The 20,912-nt window shown below is 41.9% G+C and overlaps 1 protein-coding gene across 1 annotated transcript in view; it reads left to right on the top strand.

Moving 5' to 3' along the window:
* LOC113464165 (uncharacterized) overlaps nt 1–20,634 on the top strand; it is a 46,515-nt gene extending 25,881 nt beyond the window's left edge. Inside the window, 3 exon segments of the mRNA XM_085342313.1 lie at nt 19,569–19,665; nt 19,667–19,733; nt 20,498–20,634. Coding sequence (XP_085198439.1) covers nt 19,569–19,665; nt 19,667–19,733; nt 20,498–20,634 — 301 coding nt within the window.
* The last annotated feature ends 278 nt before the right edge of the window (nt 20,635–20,912 follow it).

The following is a 20,912-nucleotide window of genomic DNA, read 5'->3' as shown; positions in this document are numbered from 1 at the left end:
GCAGCCCCGCGTCGAAGCCCGTTCGAATCTCGCACGTTTGTGTCGGAGAAATTCGTGTTGTTTCGATCATATAAGAAATGTAAGAATATTTCTTAGAATTAGCAACGAATATAAGTAAATTATACTAGAACGTGATCATTGAATCTTGTCTATGACTTGCCGTTCGCAATATCAGTTGAAGACAAATATTGCGAATGTCCATTACGAAATTGTAACGCGTAATGCATTGGTTGATGTTGTCTTGACCAACACGAAGGAGATGGCCAAACAATCGTACACAGGGTGAGTGCGTTATTGCTGTGGTTGTTAACCTGGACAGATATTCCAAGAGGTGCGTCGAGCACCGTGACCATAGTCCAATTTCATCGCGATCCATCGTCTGATACTCGATTGTGCTTACGTCACTGTTCTATGCCATTTCCGCTCACTGTATTGTCCGCGTTTGCACCGCACACACTGATAATACACGCATTTCACTTTCAAATAACGTCTTCGTACAATTTTTACACCTGTACACTGGAAATTGCTATAATAAAGTCTTCTAGTAAAATGGAAAATATCAATCTTCTCTCTTTTCTCTAGCTCTGGTTTCTTCAGTTTCGTACGATGTTTAGTCATGTTTAGTCATGTTTAGTACGATGAGTAATTATTAAATTATTACTTCTTTTTTTTAAATCAAAATGTCACGTGTGATGTAGCACAGTCATTGATAATTATATGTTCTATGATCCCTTTTTGCAGACTGTAAGAATAGTATGTCGTGTATTAAGGATGAGAGAACGTGGAGTAAAGAAAAGATTACCCGGAGAAAGCAATTATCTGCAGGGTGAGAACCGAACGTGTGCGTAGAGCTGTTAAGCGCGCAGACACGCTTCCCGCCGGACCACGTCCATAGCTTACTCCTGTCACAATCTATTACCGAACCCTCAATTATATGCACCCACGTCACCGTTCTCTGGCTATTACCTTTACACCGACACCGACCACGTCGGTCACGCGATAATCACCCGGACTTTTCGTTCCTTATGAACACCGTTAAGTAATGAATAATGATATTACCTGTCGCATATTCCGCCATTCCTCTCACGGAAAGTGGCAAGTTTTCTATTCTTTTCACTGATTCTCATTACCTAGAATGTTGCAATGGACTTTGTTTTTCAAACTCGAAATACTAAGTCGTACGAATAATGAATATTCAATTTGTCATACATGCACTACTATGTGTATTCACGTCACGGTGAGTATGGTCTCCGCGGCCAACAAGTTAGAAAGTGAGGAATTTTTTCATATTTCCCTGGCCATAATTTACAATCCTCTTTCTATTTCATTTCTTTCCTATTCATCACTGCCAAGTAGACCACGGTGATCTGGCGCGGCGGCGTAAGTGGCACTCGGACTGACACGAAATGCGCACAATTCACAGCGGTCCTATTCGGATGCGCTCACTTTAAAAGTTGCAACAATTTTTTATTCTCGAAGCGGCAATCTCACTATCTCTGCAGCGCATTTCACACTTTATTTAACGATACACAGAGCACTGTCAAATAAATAGAAGAATTCAAATGACAGAAGTCGAGAATTTTCAAATACATACAAGACATGTTTAAAAGACAGCCTTATATATGAAATGTATAATAATACGTATGAAGTGGATCAATTGTTTTATATTAAGGATGTATTGGCTATACAGTCAATCCCAAAAGTTTATGCACTTTAGAAACGCATTTTTTAAAAAGAAATCAGACGTAGGAAGAACATTGCTAATAATAAACAACAAAAAAAAAGTATACGAACACAAATTTCTCTTACGGAAATGTTCGATCGGCGCGATGGAATAGAAAAATAGAAATTTTGCCAAATTTGCGGAGTCAGCGAGGACTTACAATTACGTAAAAAGTTTTTTCTCGCTGAGACAGGAAAAAGGAAAGAACGAAGTACGAAATAGACGACGACGTGCTTAAGGAATATCTTCGTCGGTCGTTCCACGGCTCTGTATAGATACTCTCTTGAGAAAATTGAAGCGGACAGGTAAAGCGAGCCGACGAAAAAGGAGGAAACCAGTAAAGACGAAGTCGCGTCGCGCCGGGACGATTCACTGTCGCTCGCGGTGTATCAGACGGCTGTGTTCTTGCTATCGAGTATAAGACAAGGTACAAAGTGTTGTTTTTATGGATCACTGCACTGAATCGGAATAGTAAACGAAAATCGATGTAGTATTGTGCGCAATGAAATCTTCTGCAACGGCACTCAATTCCACTTTGTATCTCTAACTATAAAGAATGTAGCTGCACTCACGATTGTGAAATTAAAGAAAGTAAAAATGTACAGATTTGGTTCATTAATTTAAATTACACGCTGCGGACAAGTAGTTTTATTCTATATTATATATTTACGAGAATTCTCGTGATCCGAGCGCAATGCGTTAACTGCATACATGATTGCATTAATTTAAACTAACTACATTATCGTTGCGTTTGCTAAAGACACATTTAAACACGCAACAAATGTTAATGCAGTGTAATACCGTAGAGCTATTGGGAACGGTTTACAGCAGAATTTATTGCTCATTTGCTACGGCTATTTAGGAACGAATGCGTCGAGTTTGTAAAAATTCAATTTCGCCGCGGTCTTTATTAATACGCTGACCCCAATAATTATGAATAATGTTGCGGCGGAGAAAATGAAAATCGCACGCACCCTCCATTATGCAAAGGGCACTTGCACGCGCACGATAGCGTTGCAAATAATGCAGTAAATTAACTGAAAACAATGCGGTCGTTCTAATCTCGAGCGTGTATACATTTCACGCAATTTATTGTCAGTGAAGATAATGCAATCGGTTTTATAATCGCTGCGAATTTATTAACACGACTACTTTACGATTATCGCGCTTGAATTGGATCAAAAATTGCTACATTCCAAACAATTAAATACGAATTACGGTTTTTTGTTCACTACGACGCCAGCCCTCCTCCTGTGGAACGGAGCAAAACGGGTGAAAATATTTTAAACAGGCACGTGAAATTAGAGGTACAGAAAAACCATTTCGCGGGACAAGCCGTACGTTAAAAAGGGTACTGGAGAACTTTTCTCAGCGTTGACCGCGGCTTTTATACATGTACATAAATTTTCCCGCGAGCCTGCCGCAAACAGATAATAATCCAGCGAGCAAAAATCTTGCTTTACGGTGTTCCGTAAGAATCTCGGCTTAAACATTGCAGTGACGGTAAAAAAGCAGTTAAATTCATTTCGTTCGCGGGGAAACTTATTTGTCTTCTTCAAGATCCAACACTCCACTTTTCCTGGTATGGTGTTTGAAACGGTCAAATAGATTAATTGATTACGAGCTTTAAAATGCATGAGTTTAATTAAAAGAATAAGTGTCTTGAAAAATTTTTACGTGAGCAAACAAGAATACTTTAAAAAGTGGAAAAGGTTTTGAATGGAAACAGTGAAGGCTCGCAAGAATGGATGATCTGCCAGTATCAGAAACTGGTATTAACAATAATACCCCTCAGGGTAGAAATCGATGAAAACGCTGATGAATGCAGTAGGATATTAAAAAAGGAGTAATTTCATAGCAGATGCCATCCGATGAATGAAAAAAGTTGTAACCAGATAATGAACCTGTCGGGTCAAATGAGGTATCTTTCCATCTGCAATTTTTTCACACCGTCTATTCAATTGTCGTCCATTTCTTTTGTTTTCACGCTGCTTTTTATTCCTGCTCGTTAATGCTTCCTATGTAATTCTGAATAAATAAGAATTATCAGCGAAGACAAACAATTCTACTTCGATGAAATTATCTTAGTGAATGAGACACCGGGAAAGTTGAAGTAATATCGATACATGTCCATAATAAAATATGCAGCAATTACCAGTTTCCCTCGTTTCCTCATTTCCCTAATTAAATGTAAAAATAATTTACGGGCCGAAGCATCAACCATTCATAATTTCACGCCGCGACAGCTCGAAACTTTTTTCCCTCGTACTGACAGCGAGTTTATAAACGCGGCCGCCCGTTTATTATTCTGTCACCCTTGGGACATCAACGTAAAAAATAGGTGCTCTCCGAGGGGGGACGAAGGAGAGGCGAAGGGATTGGGCGTGGCTAATCGTAGGCAGAAGGCAGAGGGGTACCGTGGAAGACGACAATCTCTCGGCTATGAATAAATTTCATCAGAGGTCTTCTACAAGGGCTGCCTCTTTCACTTTGCCCATTCCCCTTTACCACGCACCCCTTTCCCTTTTGTTTCTTCCTCTCATCCTCCTTAAGGATTATCCCATGTAAGAGACTCCGTCGTAATGTACTTTGCCCCCGAGCTGGTACTCGGTCTTGTACTTTGCCTTCGCAGAATTTTCCTTTCTGCTTTCCGATGTGCGACACAGGCTGCATCAATTTTCCCCGCCACAAATTACAAGGAAAATTGATCCATTATTTTCATATACTTAATACATACTACAGATACTGCAGATACTTAATACTATTTACTACATTTTCACATAAATTGTTCAACAATAATGAGCACGGGTTCCACATCAAATATCAGGGTTTCAATTGAACAAGAATGATTTGATTGCGATGGGTAGGTACAGAAATGATATGATACATTTTATTGAAAAAGAGTTTGAATATCAGTATCGGTATCACGGCAATATCAAGAAAAATAATTTTAATGATACAAAACGAACAAACGAAGAAGAATGAGATTAGACGGTCGATCCATTACTTGAACGAACAGAAAGTCGACCTTCTCGGTCTTGCTCTTGGCCACCGAGGTTCGTGTCTTTGTACCGGTTTCGTCTCCTTTTAACAAGCGAATAACACGAATTGCCACCTTCCTTCCCGCGCGGAAGAATCCGCCAGAAGCTCTGACTCATTCCGCAGGATGGAACAATTAACCCGACTGAATTGTCCGTTAAAAGGTCTTGACACTAAAAGTTCAAGCCGATCTTGCTTTTAACCGAGCTATACTAGGTATCCGAGCTACAGACATCTCCGTTGCTTTTTACGTCGATTCAATGTAGCTGATTACAAGTAATCTGGTCATTTACAAAGTAAGTCCCATCGTTATAAATCATTCAGCATGGAAAATTTAGCACTTTTTAATTTCGTATCCAATTAGTATTGTATTGTACACTATTTAGTTACTATACTTATATGGGAACCAATTTCGGAAGTTAATACCAACGGCTCCCAATTCAACGCATCCGGCGTGAAGTTTCAAATTATCGCAGAAAGTAAACACGATAAAGCACCATCTAACAAAACGTTCCCTTTTATTAAACAGACCATAAATACTAATTACGCAGGAACTCGGAAAAAGCGAGCCCATCTCGGTTACCGTAATGCGTTTCTTTGACGCGGTATACGAGCGCAAGTAACAAGTACAAAAACGAATGCCAGGAAAACAAGTAATTTGCCCGGGTACGTGTACCGAGTACTCCCCTAGCCTTCGCCTTTCCCGTATCGCGGGGTCCCGAAGTAAACGACGGTTTCGAGGGCAACGCATCCCTTACACATTGGCAATCTGAAGTGGGGCTAAATCCTTTGCGAGTCCATATATCTTGTTGATGGATGCTCCCAGGGCCCGGCGATTGCGCGATTTACTCCGCGTCCGCTCACTCTCCCTTTGACAGCCACAATGCTATACGATCTACTCGGTTACCCTTCGCGTTTTCTACTCACGTTGCACGTTACATATTGCACAATGCATACGAAGAATTTCTAAAATCTTAATACACATTGCTATAGTTTAGAAAATTAAATTAGAATTTTTTAAACAAATTAAAACAGTTATATATAGGGAATAAATTTTTACATTATTACGTAATTAAGTGAACATACATACGATTCGTTAATTGATTTCATAACGTTACATTCACTATATCTAGATATGTGCATGCTGTTGGATTTGTATTCTTGAACCAAATTGTTCTTCAATCTGACAGTAACAATAGAATTGAATAATTATGAAGAGAAAAACTAAGGTGCACTGATTACTTTCTAGGATAAAAGGCTATTTCAGCGTTTAACTTATGCTGATTTTGATTAGCTGTTAAATGGTTGCAGGGTAATAATAGTAAAAGCTTTATCGAGGCCACTTATAAAATCTCACAAAGTTCCTTGGATAAGCTAGCTCGTAAAATTGAAGTTGTTTAAAACTCGTGAAATCATTTTTCATAAACGAACAGAATTTACGATCTCGAATTTCACAGCGGTTTAATATTAAAGCGTTTTGCAAGGATGTCATAGTCTCCAGATCAATGCGTCCATGAAAGACAGTAATATATTCGCTTCAATTTCGATTTGATCTCAGAGGATTAGAGAGTTAAGTCGCTTTGCATAGAAGAGATCTACGAAAATACTTATCAAGGATAGGAGATTTGCTAAACGCGTTGAAGGAAATTCGTACATGGGATTCCGTTAGAAGGTTTATCGACATTAGGGGAAATCTGACGGGTAGAAATAAGTAGAGACCGACACAGAGTACGACGGTCTGCGGCGAGATAGCGAGCGTAGCTTGAAAAGGATGCAGAGAAGGTAGAACGGAATCGTAAGAGCCGACTTAACTCGGTCAGCCCGACAGCCACCCCTCGGATGCAGCCCCGTTGGCTGGTTTAAACGACGCTGGGAGATATTTACCGGCTGCGGACGTTGAGGATTGTCCGGGTCAGATACCGAGGGCGAAGCGGGTTACCGGGAAACGTAGTGGCCCGGATTATCTCGATCTTTACGACGTTACTTTTTGGCTGCGCCCGAGGGGAACTGAGATACCGTAGCGTCGGCATCCCACCGACGACATCGATGAACTAGCTTCGGAGTTCGAGGACCAGAAAATCTTACGTCGCGCCGGATAGATGCTTCCATTCGACGAGTTCCTGTCCCGAGGCTGTCGGTACGTGGAGGCTACGCTTGGTCAGAATCGAACTACTCTTGTTCAGCTTTCAAAGGAACAATCTCTTTTTGTCAAAAGTAGAACTTCCTTGAGGTACAAGCTTGGTAATGGTGTACAGGACCAAGTCATTTTCATTAGAAGATTTTTGCACATACCGATTTCATGCACTAAAATCTGTTACACCAACCTTTAAGGCTCCTTCAGTTTTATAAGCGTGTCCTTGACACAATGGGAACTAATGTCACGGGGCACAAGAACATAAAACGAAAGACAAAACGCGTGCAATTCCGTAGTCGGCAAGGTCTCTGGTTCATTGTCGGTAATAAGAGCAGGTGTATTCGTTAGGAGGGAGCGAGGATAACGTCGAGATTTTAATAAACCAACCTTTGCGTAGTCTGTACTCGTTGAGGAGAAGAAAGCTGGCACACGGGTCTACTCACAAAGGGACCCGATGTTTGCAAGGCACTAGATTAAAAAGCTGGAAATAAATGAGAATCGCTTCCGGCGGGTTGTCTGCATCTAGATAGCTGTTTACGCTCGATAATACTCCGGCGCGCTTTTTCCCATTCCCCTTTTACCTTTAATGCCTACGACTGTCGTCTGGTCGCTTGCCTTTCGGGCAGTCGGCTGTTTTCAAAATTAGTTAATTGAATGGAAAACACGCGATGTGATTACAGGGAACATCGACTCGAACCACCTGCTTCAATTGTTAACTGCAATAGTTCCTGCCAAATTTTTAGAGGTCGGCCAGATTCGATCGTTTATCGATGAAGACGTTTGTTTTAGCATTATGTTACAAAAATTTTGGTTTCGATTTGGACGATCAACTCAGATCTTCCAGTTTCCATGAAAAAGGAATTCAAGAGTGGTAGAGAACAGAGATAACTACATAAAAAATGTCACGATAAAATGTAAACGTTTGTATCTAATTTTAAATCAGGGACGAACTTTTACACTGACTCAACGTTATAAAAAACTTAGTGCCATTATTTATAATACGTACTTTAAATGGTATGACAAATCTGTTCCACTGCGGTTCACAACATCGGCACTTTATTTATTAGGTAATCCATCGGATAATTCAGTCTCGATATGAAAACTTATTTACCACGAACTTGATTAGAGTGAACGAGGAAAATTCCAATTTCCCTCTCCTAATGGGTTTCCAGAATGAACAAATTTGCACGAAGAAGCGACAAACTTGGTCGATTTCCGGACGTGATAAGAAACGGGTTTCCGTTTTTCACGTGAAAATCGTCCGTCCGCGCCGGGCGAAATTGCACCATCCAAGAATTACGAAACTGGGCGAGGTGGGGCATCTAAACAAGTTATCGAGTTCGCTACCGGTGTCGATTTATCGACGCGCAAACTTATCGCGGTGCTCCCGCGTCCATAAATCGCCACCTATCAACGATCCGGTCACGAGAGAAAGCAACAAACCGGAGTTCTTTATCAACCGGATCACCGTTACTTCGATGCAATTGTCCATTACTCTTCCGATCTGATCTACTCGATTCCTTTAGTCTCGTTTACGTTAATAACGATTGTGTTAAAAACTTTGGTCTCTGATCAAACGTTTATATCACTCATCGCCTATCTGTAGTTACACTCCATGGGAAAGACAATTACAGGGTTGGTTTAAAAGGAAGTATTTAAACGTAGCACTGGGCGGTGAGAAGAGTTTAATTTCAATACTCTAGAACAAACTAGGAGAACAATGGCCCAGGGACGGCAAGCTCGATATCAAAACGAACTGTTTCCGACTTCACAGAGGAGGAAGAACAGTGAAACCCGGTGAGGGTTTTCGCCAATTTTCTGTGGACGAGATATGGCTACTTGCCCCAGATGCAAATTTCCCGACGCTAATTAACTATTCGGACAGGGAGGCCTCGAGTGAAACGACGACCAAGGGGCGAAGTTAACTGGATAGTGGGCAGCAAAAGGGGTTAGCTGCTGCTGCTACTACTACCGGCTACGCTGCTGCTAAAATACCGTCCACGACTGCTGGCCTGGTGCGGCCACGCCAAAAGAGGGAATTCATAATTGCTCGGTCCGCGTTTGTTCAACCTGTACGTTCTCAACTTTCCCGGTAACGACTTAATTCGATGCGGCTGCACCCTCTGCGACTCTATTTCCCAAGCCTGTTTAACGTATTCGTCGCCTTTGGTTTAAAAAAAAAAGAAGGAAATTCGCGAATGATCACTAAACTCATTTACACGTCGCGTCATTGTTTCCGGAATCGGATTTAATTTTTATTATGAGCACAACGCTAATTAATTCTATTATGAGCACAACGCTATAACTAACAATTTCGTTTGTACTTTAAATATACGTATACCATTGTTATTAACCCTTAGAGCTTCCTAACCGCATACATTAACGAACGTTATAATTCTCTCCGTGAAGTTAAGTACTTGATAAATAATTACTAAGGTGTTAAGGAACTATGACAAATATATGCTTATATTATTGGTCGAGTGATTTATCTATTTGAAAACATTGACAAATTAATTTAAATCAATTTTACGAGTCAGGCTCATTACAATTATTTTCTTGCGCTAAACGGTTTGCTAGATGCAAACAGAGGATTGTCAGCACTGCTATGAGAGATTCTTGTATCGTACAGCGGATGCTGACCAACGTGTCCAGCATTCAATTCCCCGATCGGGGTTGCTTCGACTTGACAACATCTGATTCTTATTGTGGACGCATCGTCGTCTCTGTTTACTTGCAAGGTGCGCAAATAGAAAAGGGTGACGAAGTTACACAAGGATTTAGTGAAGTAAATGAAGTCTTATTTGAAATTCAAGACGTGTTAGCTTTGCACACTACGATTTTTATTCCCTATATTGATTCTACGACAGTCGAACATTCGTTCCTTTGTTATCCTAAAGTCATGAATGAAACTGTTTGAATTAAGTCCCGGGCGGCGATGTCTGAATTAAAAATTCATAATCCAGGAATAGTAAAATCCCAGGATAATTCCCTCACCGCGAAACTATGGGCGCCGCGGTTGGCGGGGCCGGGCACACGCAACCATAATCTTCTTCTTAGCCCGAATCATGTCCCATATGCCGCACTGCGCCACGGATAATGTTTAACAAAACGGTTCCAGCCCGCGGCCAGGGGATGAAATGCAAATTTATCGCCTTGGGGAAAAATAAAAAACGGCCGGAGAGGTTGGCAACGGCGGAACGCGCCGCAAGGGAACGCACGGACTGTAGCAGAGGGGATGTGTAGGCTGAGAAAACCGCAGAAAGACCGAGCTAATGCTTGAATATTAATTACAACGACCAAGAGACCTACGGTTACGGATTGGCCGGTGTCTCGTTTTTTTCCCTATGTGTTTTGCGTCCGGAGTTTCGCACTGAGTCGCTCGCTCGTTTTACTTCTATGACTAGGTAAAACACCCTGCTCCTGACATTATACATCGCGCGGTCGACAAATTCGGCTTTGCCCATCGGGATGCCTCGTTACGCTTTTTGGAACTGGGATATTGCACAGGGAAATGCGAGTGGAACTACCCGACCGCTGCTACCTACACAAATGTACAATAAAGTAGGCAAGAATGATGCATGTTTCACATGAAAACTAAAAGTAGCGTGTTGCCTTTGGATTTTGAAATGTTACTACACACATTCTCCACTGTAACATCGTACCATTGAAATCATTATGAATTTCCATGAATAATACAAATGGTATTAAAATATGAGAAATTGGTAAGACCCTTTCTTTCCAACGCGCCTAATCCGTGCGCATCTAACATTATGAACAGAAACACTCGACAGACATGGTTGTACGCGCCGTTAAACCGGGTGGGTGACGAGGTGTTAACATTACGGGCGAGATTTTTACCGCAGCGAATACACAACACGCCGCTGTGTAAATAGCGACCCCGTGTCAGCGAGTGTCGCCGAAAAACAGAGTAATCCCCGAACATGTTTCGAACCGTGCGGCATAGGTCCTGCTGCGAACGACCCTTGGACCCTTCTTTCGCGACCGGCGAAAGCAGCACAACACGGGGGTAACTCGCATTTACAAGCTCGTCATCCATTCGGTCCTGAACGGAGCGCGTCACAGGGGCGGAAAAGGTGCGATTGTCACACTTATTTGCATGACAGAAGGGTAAACAGTGGTAACGAGATTTGCGGGTTGGCCGTGCAATCTTGACACACGACGACAACTTCGGTTGCTCGGGTTAGCCCGAGCTGCGTTTGCCAAACACCGTCCTCTAATGCGAACCTGCACATATACATGGGGACGGGGCAGCGAAGGAAACGGCGGTGAGAACTGGGGTGGAGGACAGGCTTTCGAAATGACGAAGGGAATGAAAAATTTACACCCAGCTGCTTGACAGCATCTTATTATAGGCAACGATCCGAAACGTTCTTAAGATTCGTTCACTCGTTAGAGAAATTTCACACTTTTGACACTTCAAGTCAAACATACTTTAACATAATGTCTAATACTACATATTAAACTGGGAATTACACATAAATTGTATTAATAATTTTACTAACTTTAAAATCATTCATCATATAATTTTATCATCCGATACTATTATAGTATTTAAAGGATACGATCGTAAAGAAATGAAGTCAGCAAGCAATCGGTGAGACAGATGAAAGTTAGAGGAAACACGCACGGAGGAAAACGGGTACATACGCATATAACTAGCTCTGTACATACATATGTATGTACGCAGCAGAACGGAGGAGGCGTTTACCGCGGATTAAATTTGATCCCCGCGTACTTACCGCAGGCCTTTGTGCACGCGCTCGTGTGCGCCTGCAACGCGCGTATGCGGTGGACCGCGATGAAGAATCTAAACATTGCGTGCACATCCGGCCGGGGATGCGGTTTTTCGGAGGGTGACGACGCGTTCTGCTCGCCGTGCCGCCGCGGCACGAATTTGAAAAGGGGTGCAGCCACCGGCTGCCGTGCGCCTTCTTTTTTCATCCTAACCGTCGACCGACCCCAGCATTTTTTCCCTCTCGACAATAGGGTGCGGATTTCATATCATTTGCATCGCCGATGGGAAGATCGTCGAGATTAATCCCGACGACCGACAATGGAAACATCGACGCCCCATGTTTCTAAGTTGAGAGCTAATGGATACCCTGGCGGCGGCGGGGCGCTTTGAAACTGGTTCAAGTGGACGAGCAAAGTAAATTAGGAAATACATGGATCTGGAAAGGAAGTTACATGCATTTCCTTCGCAGGAAACGATACTGAAGTGCCTGCACCCGGATTGAGTTACGAGTTAAAACAGTTGTCCCCTGTGTAGGTCGCGATGAACTGATTATGCGGCATATGATTATTAATCATCTTTATGTTATATTACCAAACTCATTATCAAAGAGATAGATTTAAAAGAGCAATTTAGTTGAAAATTTCTAACATGAAGCTGAGAATTTCTACCGTAAAGCATAATGAAAATGAAATGGAAATAGATCACATATTCAATGGTAGGAAGATGGAAGATTCGTATATCATGTTTTTATAGTGCGTTAACACGTTTGCTAAAAGATTCGATTTATATCATTCATTTTAAAATAGTAATTTACACAGTAATTCTGATGTCGAATAGATTTTATGAAAACCCAGTTGACAAAATATGTTGTAATTCCCAGATATCCTGTCCACCTAATCTGAACACCTCAGAGAATTACTGCAATTCCTAGTTGAAACTTCTATCACTAAATTCCGGGTTTTAGGCCTCATCCCAGGGGGAAAGAATCGTGGAAAAATAAGAGTACGACGTCCAAGTCCATCGTGTTTTATCGCCGGGACTTGGTTCTTCTGCACGTTCGGTCGCGATCCCTCAATAATTTCCGTGCAAAAACGGAAGCGACTGTTTCATCCCGGATGGACCCATCCCCGGTCCCGCAAGCAGTGGCAAGGCATTGTTCAAAACGTGGAAAAAGAATCGCGGCGCCACGCCACGCTGCGACTTCCTCGTTGTGTTTTATTTGCCCCAGCAGTCGATTACAGTTGTTCTTGCAGCAGAAGCATGGAAGATCTGGTATTCCCCTCGTATCCGGCCTCGACAGTGAAACGAAGTTCCTCGAGGCAGCGTGGCAATGGGCAAAGACCACTGTGAAAACTTCTTGCGAATCATCTTACCGGGTTACGAGTTCGACGTTTTCTTACCACAGCAAAACACCAGGACGTCGTTAAGCCTCGAGTGTCTTGTCATCGAGATGCGAAATAACGAACCAGATGGAACTTTCTTACAAGGTAAAAACCACTTTAGTCTATTTATTAATTCCTTAAACTAGAAGAATGAATTAAATCGGACCTGGGAATTAATTGGATTAAACTTCACTCTGCAGTTTTCTATAATTCTTAATTTAGGATTATTTCATTACCCCACATCACAACGTTAACCATTCTATAATAGTTTTAATTAATAAATCATTCGTTTTACTATTGGTATCTTTAATATAGAAGTTGAACGTTCCTATTTCAAGAATTAATGCTCCTCTTAAAGAAGAGGAAGCAGAAAAGCGTTTCCGGTATTTATCGAACGCTTTCAGTCTAAAAATGATTGGTTATATTTTACACTCCAACTCGCGTTACTTTCTTCAAAGCGCGCGTACTATTACCGTTATTGTCAGCGGTTATCGTACGACGCAATGTTTTAAACGCCCATTTACGGTAACGAAAAAAGCGAGAAAATGGAACTTCATTCCCCAAGTTGACCCGTTACTCCCCCCCTACCGAACGTTCCGTTCTTCAGTTATGAAAATGTAATAAGCCCGCACGACGTCTTGGGGAAAAAGTTGTGCAGGCTGCGCGGCTCGTAGCGACGTACTCATACTTGGCCACTCTCGTGGAACGTCAATAAGGAAGTCACCGGGGGATGGTGCTCCCTTTGGTTCTCCAAGGAGATGCTGTTATATACTGTCTCTCTGCGCTTGTGTATGTACGCGTGCAAGTTGTACTATCTGCTCTTACCTACATAAATATATACATAGCTACACGCTGTAGCAGGATATACACTCAGACGGTCGACTCCGAATCCAATTTCAGACGATGAATAACTGTGTTAATAATCTTCAATGTTCGAGTTAACTTATAAAATCCTGTCCATAAACTGACTCTACGTCCCAAATTATTTCTACAAACAATTATAATTTATTTATCCGATAAAAATATTCTAAGTCTTTGAAGGTTCGTTAGCACCCGATACTTCGAGAGCATTAATTAACTGAATTAAGAAAGTCCGGATAATATTTTTATCAAATATTTTCGGATTTACGGGCGAACTTCCGCCAATATGCGATTCATCTGCGAACGAAGGGGTAAAGTATCGAAAAACCTGGCGATGATTAATCACGGATGACGAAACCTTCCATAAAAAACGGGCCGCGACGAAACGTTGCGTTGTTGCGATTCGTCGGGCAACGGTACAGCGTTACGGATAAACGAATTGATCGTGACGCAACCGATTCGTCTCGTATCTCCATTCGACGCGGACGTGATTCATCTGACGGAGAAAAATTGGGGAACCATGTACTACTCGGGTGAAATCATCCATTTTCTGCAACGCCCGAACGAGATGTCATTAAAATATACGAAAATAGTATAAATACCGCACAGGAACGTCGTTACATTGAATTATACATACAAAAATTAAAAACGATTGGACATCTTATATGCAATTATTTTCCTTCAATCACGTCTGTAAATCTCTCATTTTTCATGTTTTACCTTTTGAAAGAATTCCTGGCGAGATAAGGATCTTTTGATTTCGGAGCGTAATTCAAGTTTTGATCTTGGCCGACGATGGAAGAAAAAAAAAGTTATGTTTCTTGAGTGCAGTTAGACTTAAAGTGGCTCGTTAGTGCCAGAACGTCCTTTCCGTGGCGTCGCGTGTAATGATAACGACGTCCACCACACCGATGTCGTTTTCTCTCAACTTCGTTTCTTTCGTCCAATCTGAACGTCCCCAGGTACCTTATTTCCACAGGACGTACCTACTCATCATTATTTGTAGCTGAGTAATTTCACTATTATCCTTGTCAAATAAATTATAGCAATTTTTATTGACATCATTCACTAATCCACTGACGATTAATCAGTAATTCAGCCAATTTCACGTAGGATAGCTGCAGATTTTGAAATATTAATAATGCACTGTCATTGTAATTACACTCTGGTACACGTTAAACCATTTCTGTTGGAAGTTATTTTGCCCATGATAGAGAATTACTCGCTCATGCTTCAATCCGTGCAAGAGATCGTGATTCAGGCAGGAACGAGATTCATTAGCTGTTACAATAAGGTTCGAGAGCTATGATCGATAACCATGAACGGCCGACGACCTTGGATCCGGTAGGGTAGATTGATGGATGAACATCGCATCGATGAAGCTCGGCACCGTGCCGTAGCAACTCTCCATTGACGCCTAGCCTCTCGTGTTGGCAGGAAGGAACCTGGCAACCCGTCGGAAATTTCCCGGAACGAGGTGTTAACGTTTACATGATCAGGAAAAACGAGTCCATGCTGTACGAGATTAAATCGTTCATCAAACTTGGCAATATCCGTTTCCTTTCTACTTCTCTTTACTACTTCCGTCGCATTTATACCAGAATGTTATCTTACACAAAATAGTACTTTATAAGATTATAGTCTCTAACATTAATTTCCTACTTGTCTCATAAATTGAATATATTTTGTTTCAATATTAAACAATGATTATTATTGTACAATAGAAAATATTATAAAAATATCTTTTTATTTTAGAATCAAATTATGATCAAACTTCGGTAGCCATTAGCATAATAATTAGGTAATAAATATGTGAATAATAACAAAGTGCTTCAAATTCTGAAAAAATGTTTGCAGATATATCTTGTTATATTCACTTTTCATAACACAGTTGACCGAATACGAAAAGCACTTGAAAAGTCAAACTGTTCAACTTTCATCCCGAGCGGAATTAATATTTTATTAAAGAGTTCTCGCCAGTGAAATCCTGTTCTGTTTATTACACTTTTCGCAGTGCAAAAATGTTTTCATCAGCGAGTTCGCTACTTTTTATATTCACAGTTTTTATTGCCAATATTTAATTTTATACAAATATTACATAGTTAAATGAGATTGTTTCATACGTTTCATTTAGTAAAAAATTCACTGAACTCGCGTTCGAGGGATTAGGTCAGTTTGTTAATTATCAATATTTTTATCTTATGGATTGAAATAAATTATCGTATGATTATAATAACGACAAGATCTATTTAAGAAAAATTGGGATAAGAGATTGAATTCCAAGAGAATATTACCCAATAAGGGATTGAGGATGTACTTAAAAGCGGATGCAGTGTAATGGAAAGTGTTGACGCGGCAATCAGTGCATCCTTTAGGTTTCGAATGAGTCGATAACAGGCTGTGGGGGTGGATCCGAGCGAGACCCGATACACCCATCGGTGCTTCTACCTACTTTACTCGATCTCCGTGTAATTAATGTCGTCGCTTGTCGGGGCTAATGATGTTGAACACGTGTCTGACGAGAACGAACCTCGATCGATTCGCAACGCATTCTCCGGTAATAAGCATGCTGAGGGCATCGAGATCGTGGCTGCACCTTGTTCGTTTACGTGTAGGTAACAATTATAAACCTGCCCGCTTAATTTTGCACTGCTTGTTATACACCAACCTCGACGAGCAGGCGTTCGGGCATTGGAACTATCAGATATTTTCGCTCTAATTATACATTTACCCTATGCACCGTGGATCGCCGTTCACGTTGCAGGGCAAGTGACGTCCATTAGTTTGTCAGACGAATTAGATTTAGACAAAAACTCGTATGATTTAACATTACGTTAATGGGTATAATTCAAATGTAGAAGTGACGAAGTTCAGTGATTGTGTAACAGAGTTTACACACGAGTATGTATACGAAGGAAACACGTGCGCACTTTATGACACATCTATGCTCTGGGTAGCCTACCGTCTCATCACGTCCTGGGCTAATGCCCTTTGGCGTGGCTCAGAGTTACGTACGTACGTCGAAGCTAATGAAGGCACGTTCGGTCGTTTGTGCATCGGCGACCTTATACGCGACGCAGCTTCTCGTGACCGCGTTTAATTCGTCCAATCACGTTAGCCACACGATAAGCGACTAAATTGTCGTCCAGGTTGAATCATCCGTAGCTTGGAGTCACGCGTCATCGTCATCGGTCGTGAATTTTCATTCAACATAAATGGTGCGTGACGCGACAGGCTTTTATTTCTTTCAAGAATGAGTGATTAATATAATCTTTCAGTTCTATGTTCATATAAAAAATGATACATTTTTTCAACTGTTCAACAGTCATTTATAACTTAAGAATTTCTTAATCGTTTAATGAACAATTTGAAACATGTTTGCTTCGCATGATATTCATGTACGTGTATATAAAATCGATTCTGAAATCTGCTGTACGTTAAAAAGATTTATCACAACGATTCGTTCATGGCGACAGCTGCGGACAGTTCTCCTACTTCGTCAGAAGATCAATCGACCGTCTAATACTCGTCTCTCGCTGGTCGACAATCGACTTTTTTCACCCGTCGCCGCAGTTCGATACACGCGGGTATAAGTACGGCTATATGTATGCAGCTGCGTACGGGGCGCGGCCATAAATTTCGCGATTCTTTCATAGCCGGTGTAGGCGATATCGGCTTTCCGCGAGGAAAAGGCGAGAGAGCTCGCACGGGCGCGTATGCGAGCATTAAACGAAATTGCTACACGCGGTTGAAGGCGGATATAGGAGTCGTGAGCGCGATAGAGACACGCTCGGCCGCCGTGTCGTCGAGACCGCGAACTTCCAATTACATTACAGGTTGCCCACATGCAAACCTGACGTGCACGGTTAAAGCGAAATTCATAGCCTCGGCCGCCCATCGTCGGACCAACAGCGGAAAGACACGGAAGTTAAACGTGGAAAACGTTTTGCATAATTTACCCGGCCACGGTATCTGCGTGACGACTCGACAACAGTGACCAATTTCGACAAATGGGTATCTTAATCGATTACCGAGGTTCATTAATACTAATGAATCGTCCCGGAATAACTATCGCTCTGCTTCCAATTTCAGTTGATAACATTCACGAATTTAGTTTCCAAATAATTGTTTTTTAAAAAAGGAATGAAATAACACGTTTGATATTGCAAAACGAAATCATGTAAAATTTGTTTTCTGCAAATGACGAGACAAAACTGAAAAAAGGAGTTATAAAGTGTTACGCGCTTTTACTATGTACGATGCTATTAATACGGAAGGAATTCGAGGTAGTCAACATTCCGTCGCAATTTTCATCCGTGTTAAGTGTATCATCATCATTACGAGTTGTAACTTCAGCAGCTAACTTTATTACTATGACACAAAGTTGCGAGTAATCCGTGTTTATACGCAAAGCGAGTTTCTCGATTTACTCGTCGCGACTGCGAGTGCGTCTTCAGGTAAGCGTTCCATCGAGTTAACTAACCGGTCATGAAAATTGACTCGAATCATTGCTCGTCAAAGTCGATTATTGATTTCTTAATGATTTCGGGAATATGTAAAATATTAGGATAAAGATTAAGAGACGTACAAATACGTTCCTGGGTCTGAACATCGACCTGGACAGGAACGAACGGCATGTAATTGCACCGCAAGCGAAATTGAGATGAAATCACGCATTTCTGTAAGTAGCATGCCTTTTCAATCTCATTCCGCCGGTAGACGCGCCGGCTATATTTAAACCGAGATTATCAGACCGCGGACAGAGCCGTTATTCGGTATTCATGTTAACTAGGGACGGAAATGCTCGGCCGTAAGGTCGATTGCACCAGACCCTCGCGCTTCTAAAGGAGAAGACAACGGTTGATGCGGCAACGATAGCAATGTGGAAATCTAATTGAAGTGGGCGTAGACGGTAATAGCTCGGCTATACGAGGGACAACCACGCGAGCTCCTCGTTCAAGACACATTCGTTTGCCCCACTAACATTCCTAAGGAAGATTCGAATCGAGCGCAATTCCGCGACAATGTACACAGCCGTTTTCATCGTTCGCTACCCTCGTTTCTTCCCATTCTTCCCGTGGGAATATATGTACACGATAACGCGAACGCTGTTCATCAGCGTCTGATGAGCCCGTTCCCTCGAGAACAGGTTAAATTATCCCATGATTCGTTGCAAATACACGTAATACTTTGTACGCTAACAATGTACGCAATAACTACTACGTATTACCGAAAAATCTTAACATTTAGAGGGCAGGAATTGTAATTCAATATAAATAATTTTATCAACATTCATCTGATCTCACAAACAAAAACTGCATCTCTTCCAGGAAATTTTTAATGGGTAAAATGTGTTGCTACGGATACACTGGTTCAATTTTAGTAGCTACGCCGCGTACTTCGAGCATCGTCCAAAGTTTGCGAAAGAAACAGATTTATTCCGTATTATCGATTGAACTTGCACCGTAAAATCGCTTCCATGGTACGGCAAGCAATAGGCAGCACGGCCGGCATGTAACCAGCGTGTATCTACACGTGCACACGTATTATGTTATACGTACCGCTGCGGTGCACGTAATTCTGTTCTGGCGTACGCGACTCGGTTGCGGCAGAAATCGAATCGGCACGCGGAGCGGCGCGAGAAAGACGGGGCAACGCGCGGATTTAATAAAGGAGACACGAGGCTGCAGACGAAATCGGCACGAACGACGCGCCGCGACAGATAGCGGACGGAAAAAGCGGAAGTCGTAAATTGTCCCGGAAAAGGATCGTGCGCCGTAAAACTCGACGGAGGAGGATTTTATCGATTCAATATCTCTCTTTTCTACGATTGGCCTGGCAAGCCAGCGCGGTGGAAACGCCGCCGCCGCCGCCGCCGCCGCCGCCTCGCCATTACAAAGGCAGACACGATTCCGCAAAGGATATTCGGTATGTGCCGTCTGCCTATGCCTTTGCGAAGATACCTAGCTGCCTATCTATCTCGCAACCACTGCGATCTTTCCTCGTCCCGAAGAGGTATTTCCTCCTGAACTGTGGTGGGCACAAAAGTTCCTCTCTACGACGAGTCTTCGGGTATCGAATAATATACGCACGTCGCGTTAAAGAAATTTAGGAGCCGGCGACGAAACCGCCGCCATCGCCACCTCTGGATATGAGAGTCTGGATTTATTTGACTGAAATATTGTCGTAGCATCGCGGCCGGATTCCAACCCGTCTCATAGCGCCGCGTTCTCGTTTACGGCGTTCTATCAGCCCCTTTCATCTCTTCTTTCAATATTCACGGCGCATTATAAAGTCGTTCAGTTGTTTCATCAAAGGTCGATGCATATGGAACGTTGCCCGTGCATTCGGAATTCATATAACTGAATTTACTATCATAGATTATTTACCCAAGTGTATTGATACGTGAATTCTGTATATGAAATCGAGATTCGAATTCAAATTTCTTTCAATTCCGTTCGTGTGCATTAAGCAGAGGATGGCAGAGTTAGCTAGGTCGCAGCAGCGCGTAGACTAGATCGATACATGGTAACGAAAGGGCCGGCCGGCCCGAAACATTCGACTATGGTTATAAATCAGGTTAACGTTGATTTATCTTGCAGAAAAGTTACAGACCGAGCTTAAACTTAAACAGAAAGGCAAGATCTATGCGAACAGCTGCATAAAGGAGACCGTGCTATTAATCCTTATCAATCGTGAGTCACAACGGGACGGGAAATGTATCACTCGTATCACGTAATGCACAATATCATGTATCTAAAAGGATTACACCGTGGAATCTTCATAATATGAACTAATTGCGGGACAAATGTGATCATATAATAGAATTTTCATCTAACAGAACGAAAAGCGATTTAAGGATGTATTGGCTATACAGTCAATCCGAAAAGTTTATGTACCTTAGAAAAACGCATTTCCTATAATTAAAAAGAAATCAGACGTCGGAAGAACCATGTTAATAATAAATCGTGTTAAAAAGTATAGAAGGAAATATCCAATTAAGTATTGACGCTGACG

Source organism: Ceratina calcarata, unplaced genomic scaffold, assembly GCF_001652005.2.
Source record: "Ceratina calcarata isolate Rehan_Ccalc_2016 unplaced genomic scaffold, ASM165200v1 scaffold282, whole genome shotgun sequence".
Classification (NCBI taxonomy): domain Eukaryota; kingdom Metazoa; phylum Arthropoda; class Insecta; order Hymenoptera; family Apidae; genus Ceratina; species Ceratina calcarata.
This window is presented reverse-complemented; position numbering and strand designations above follow the sequence as displayed.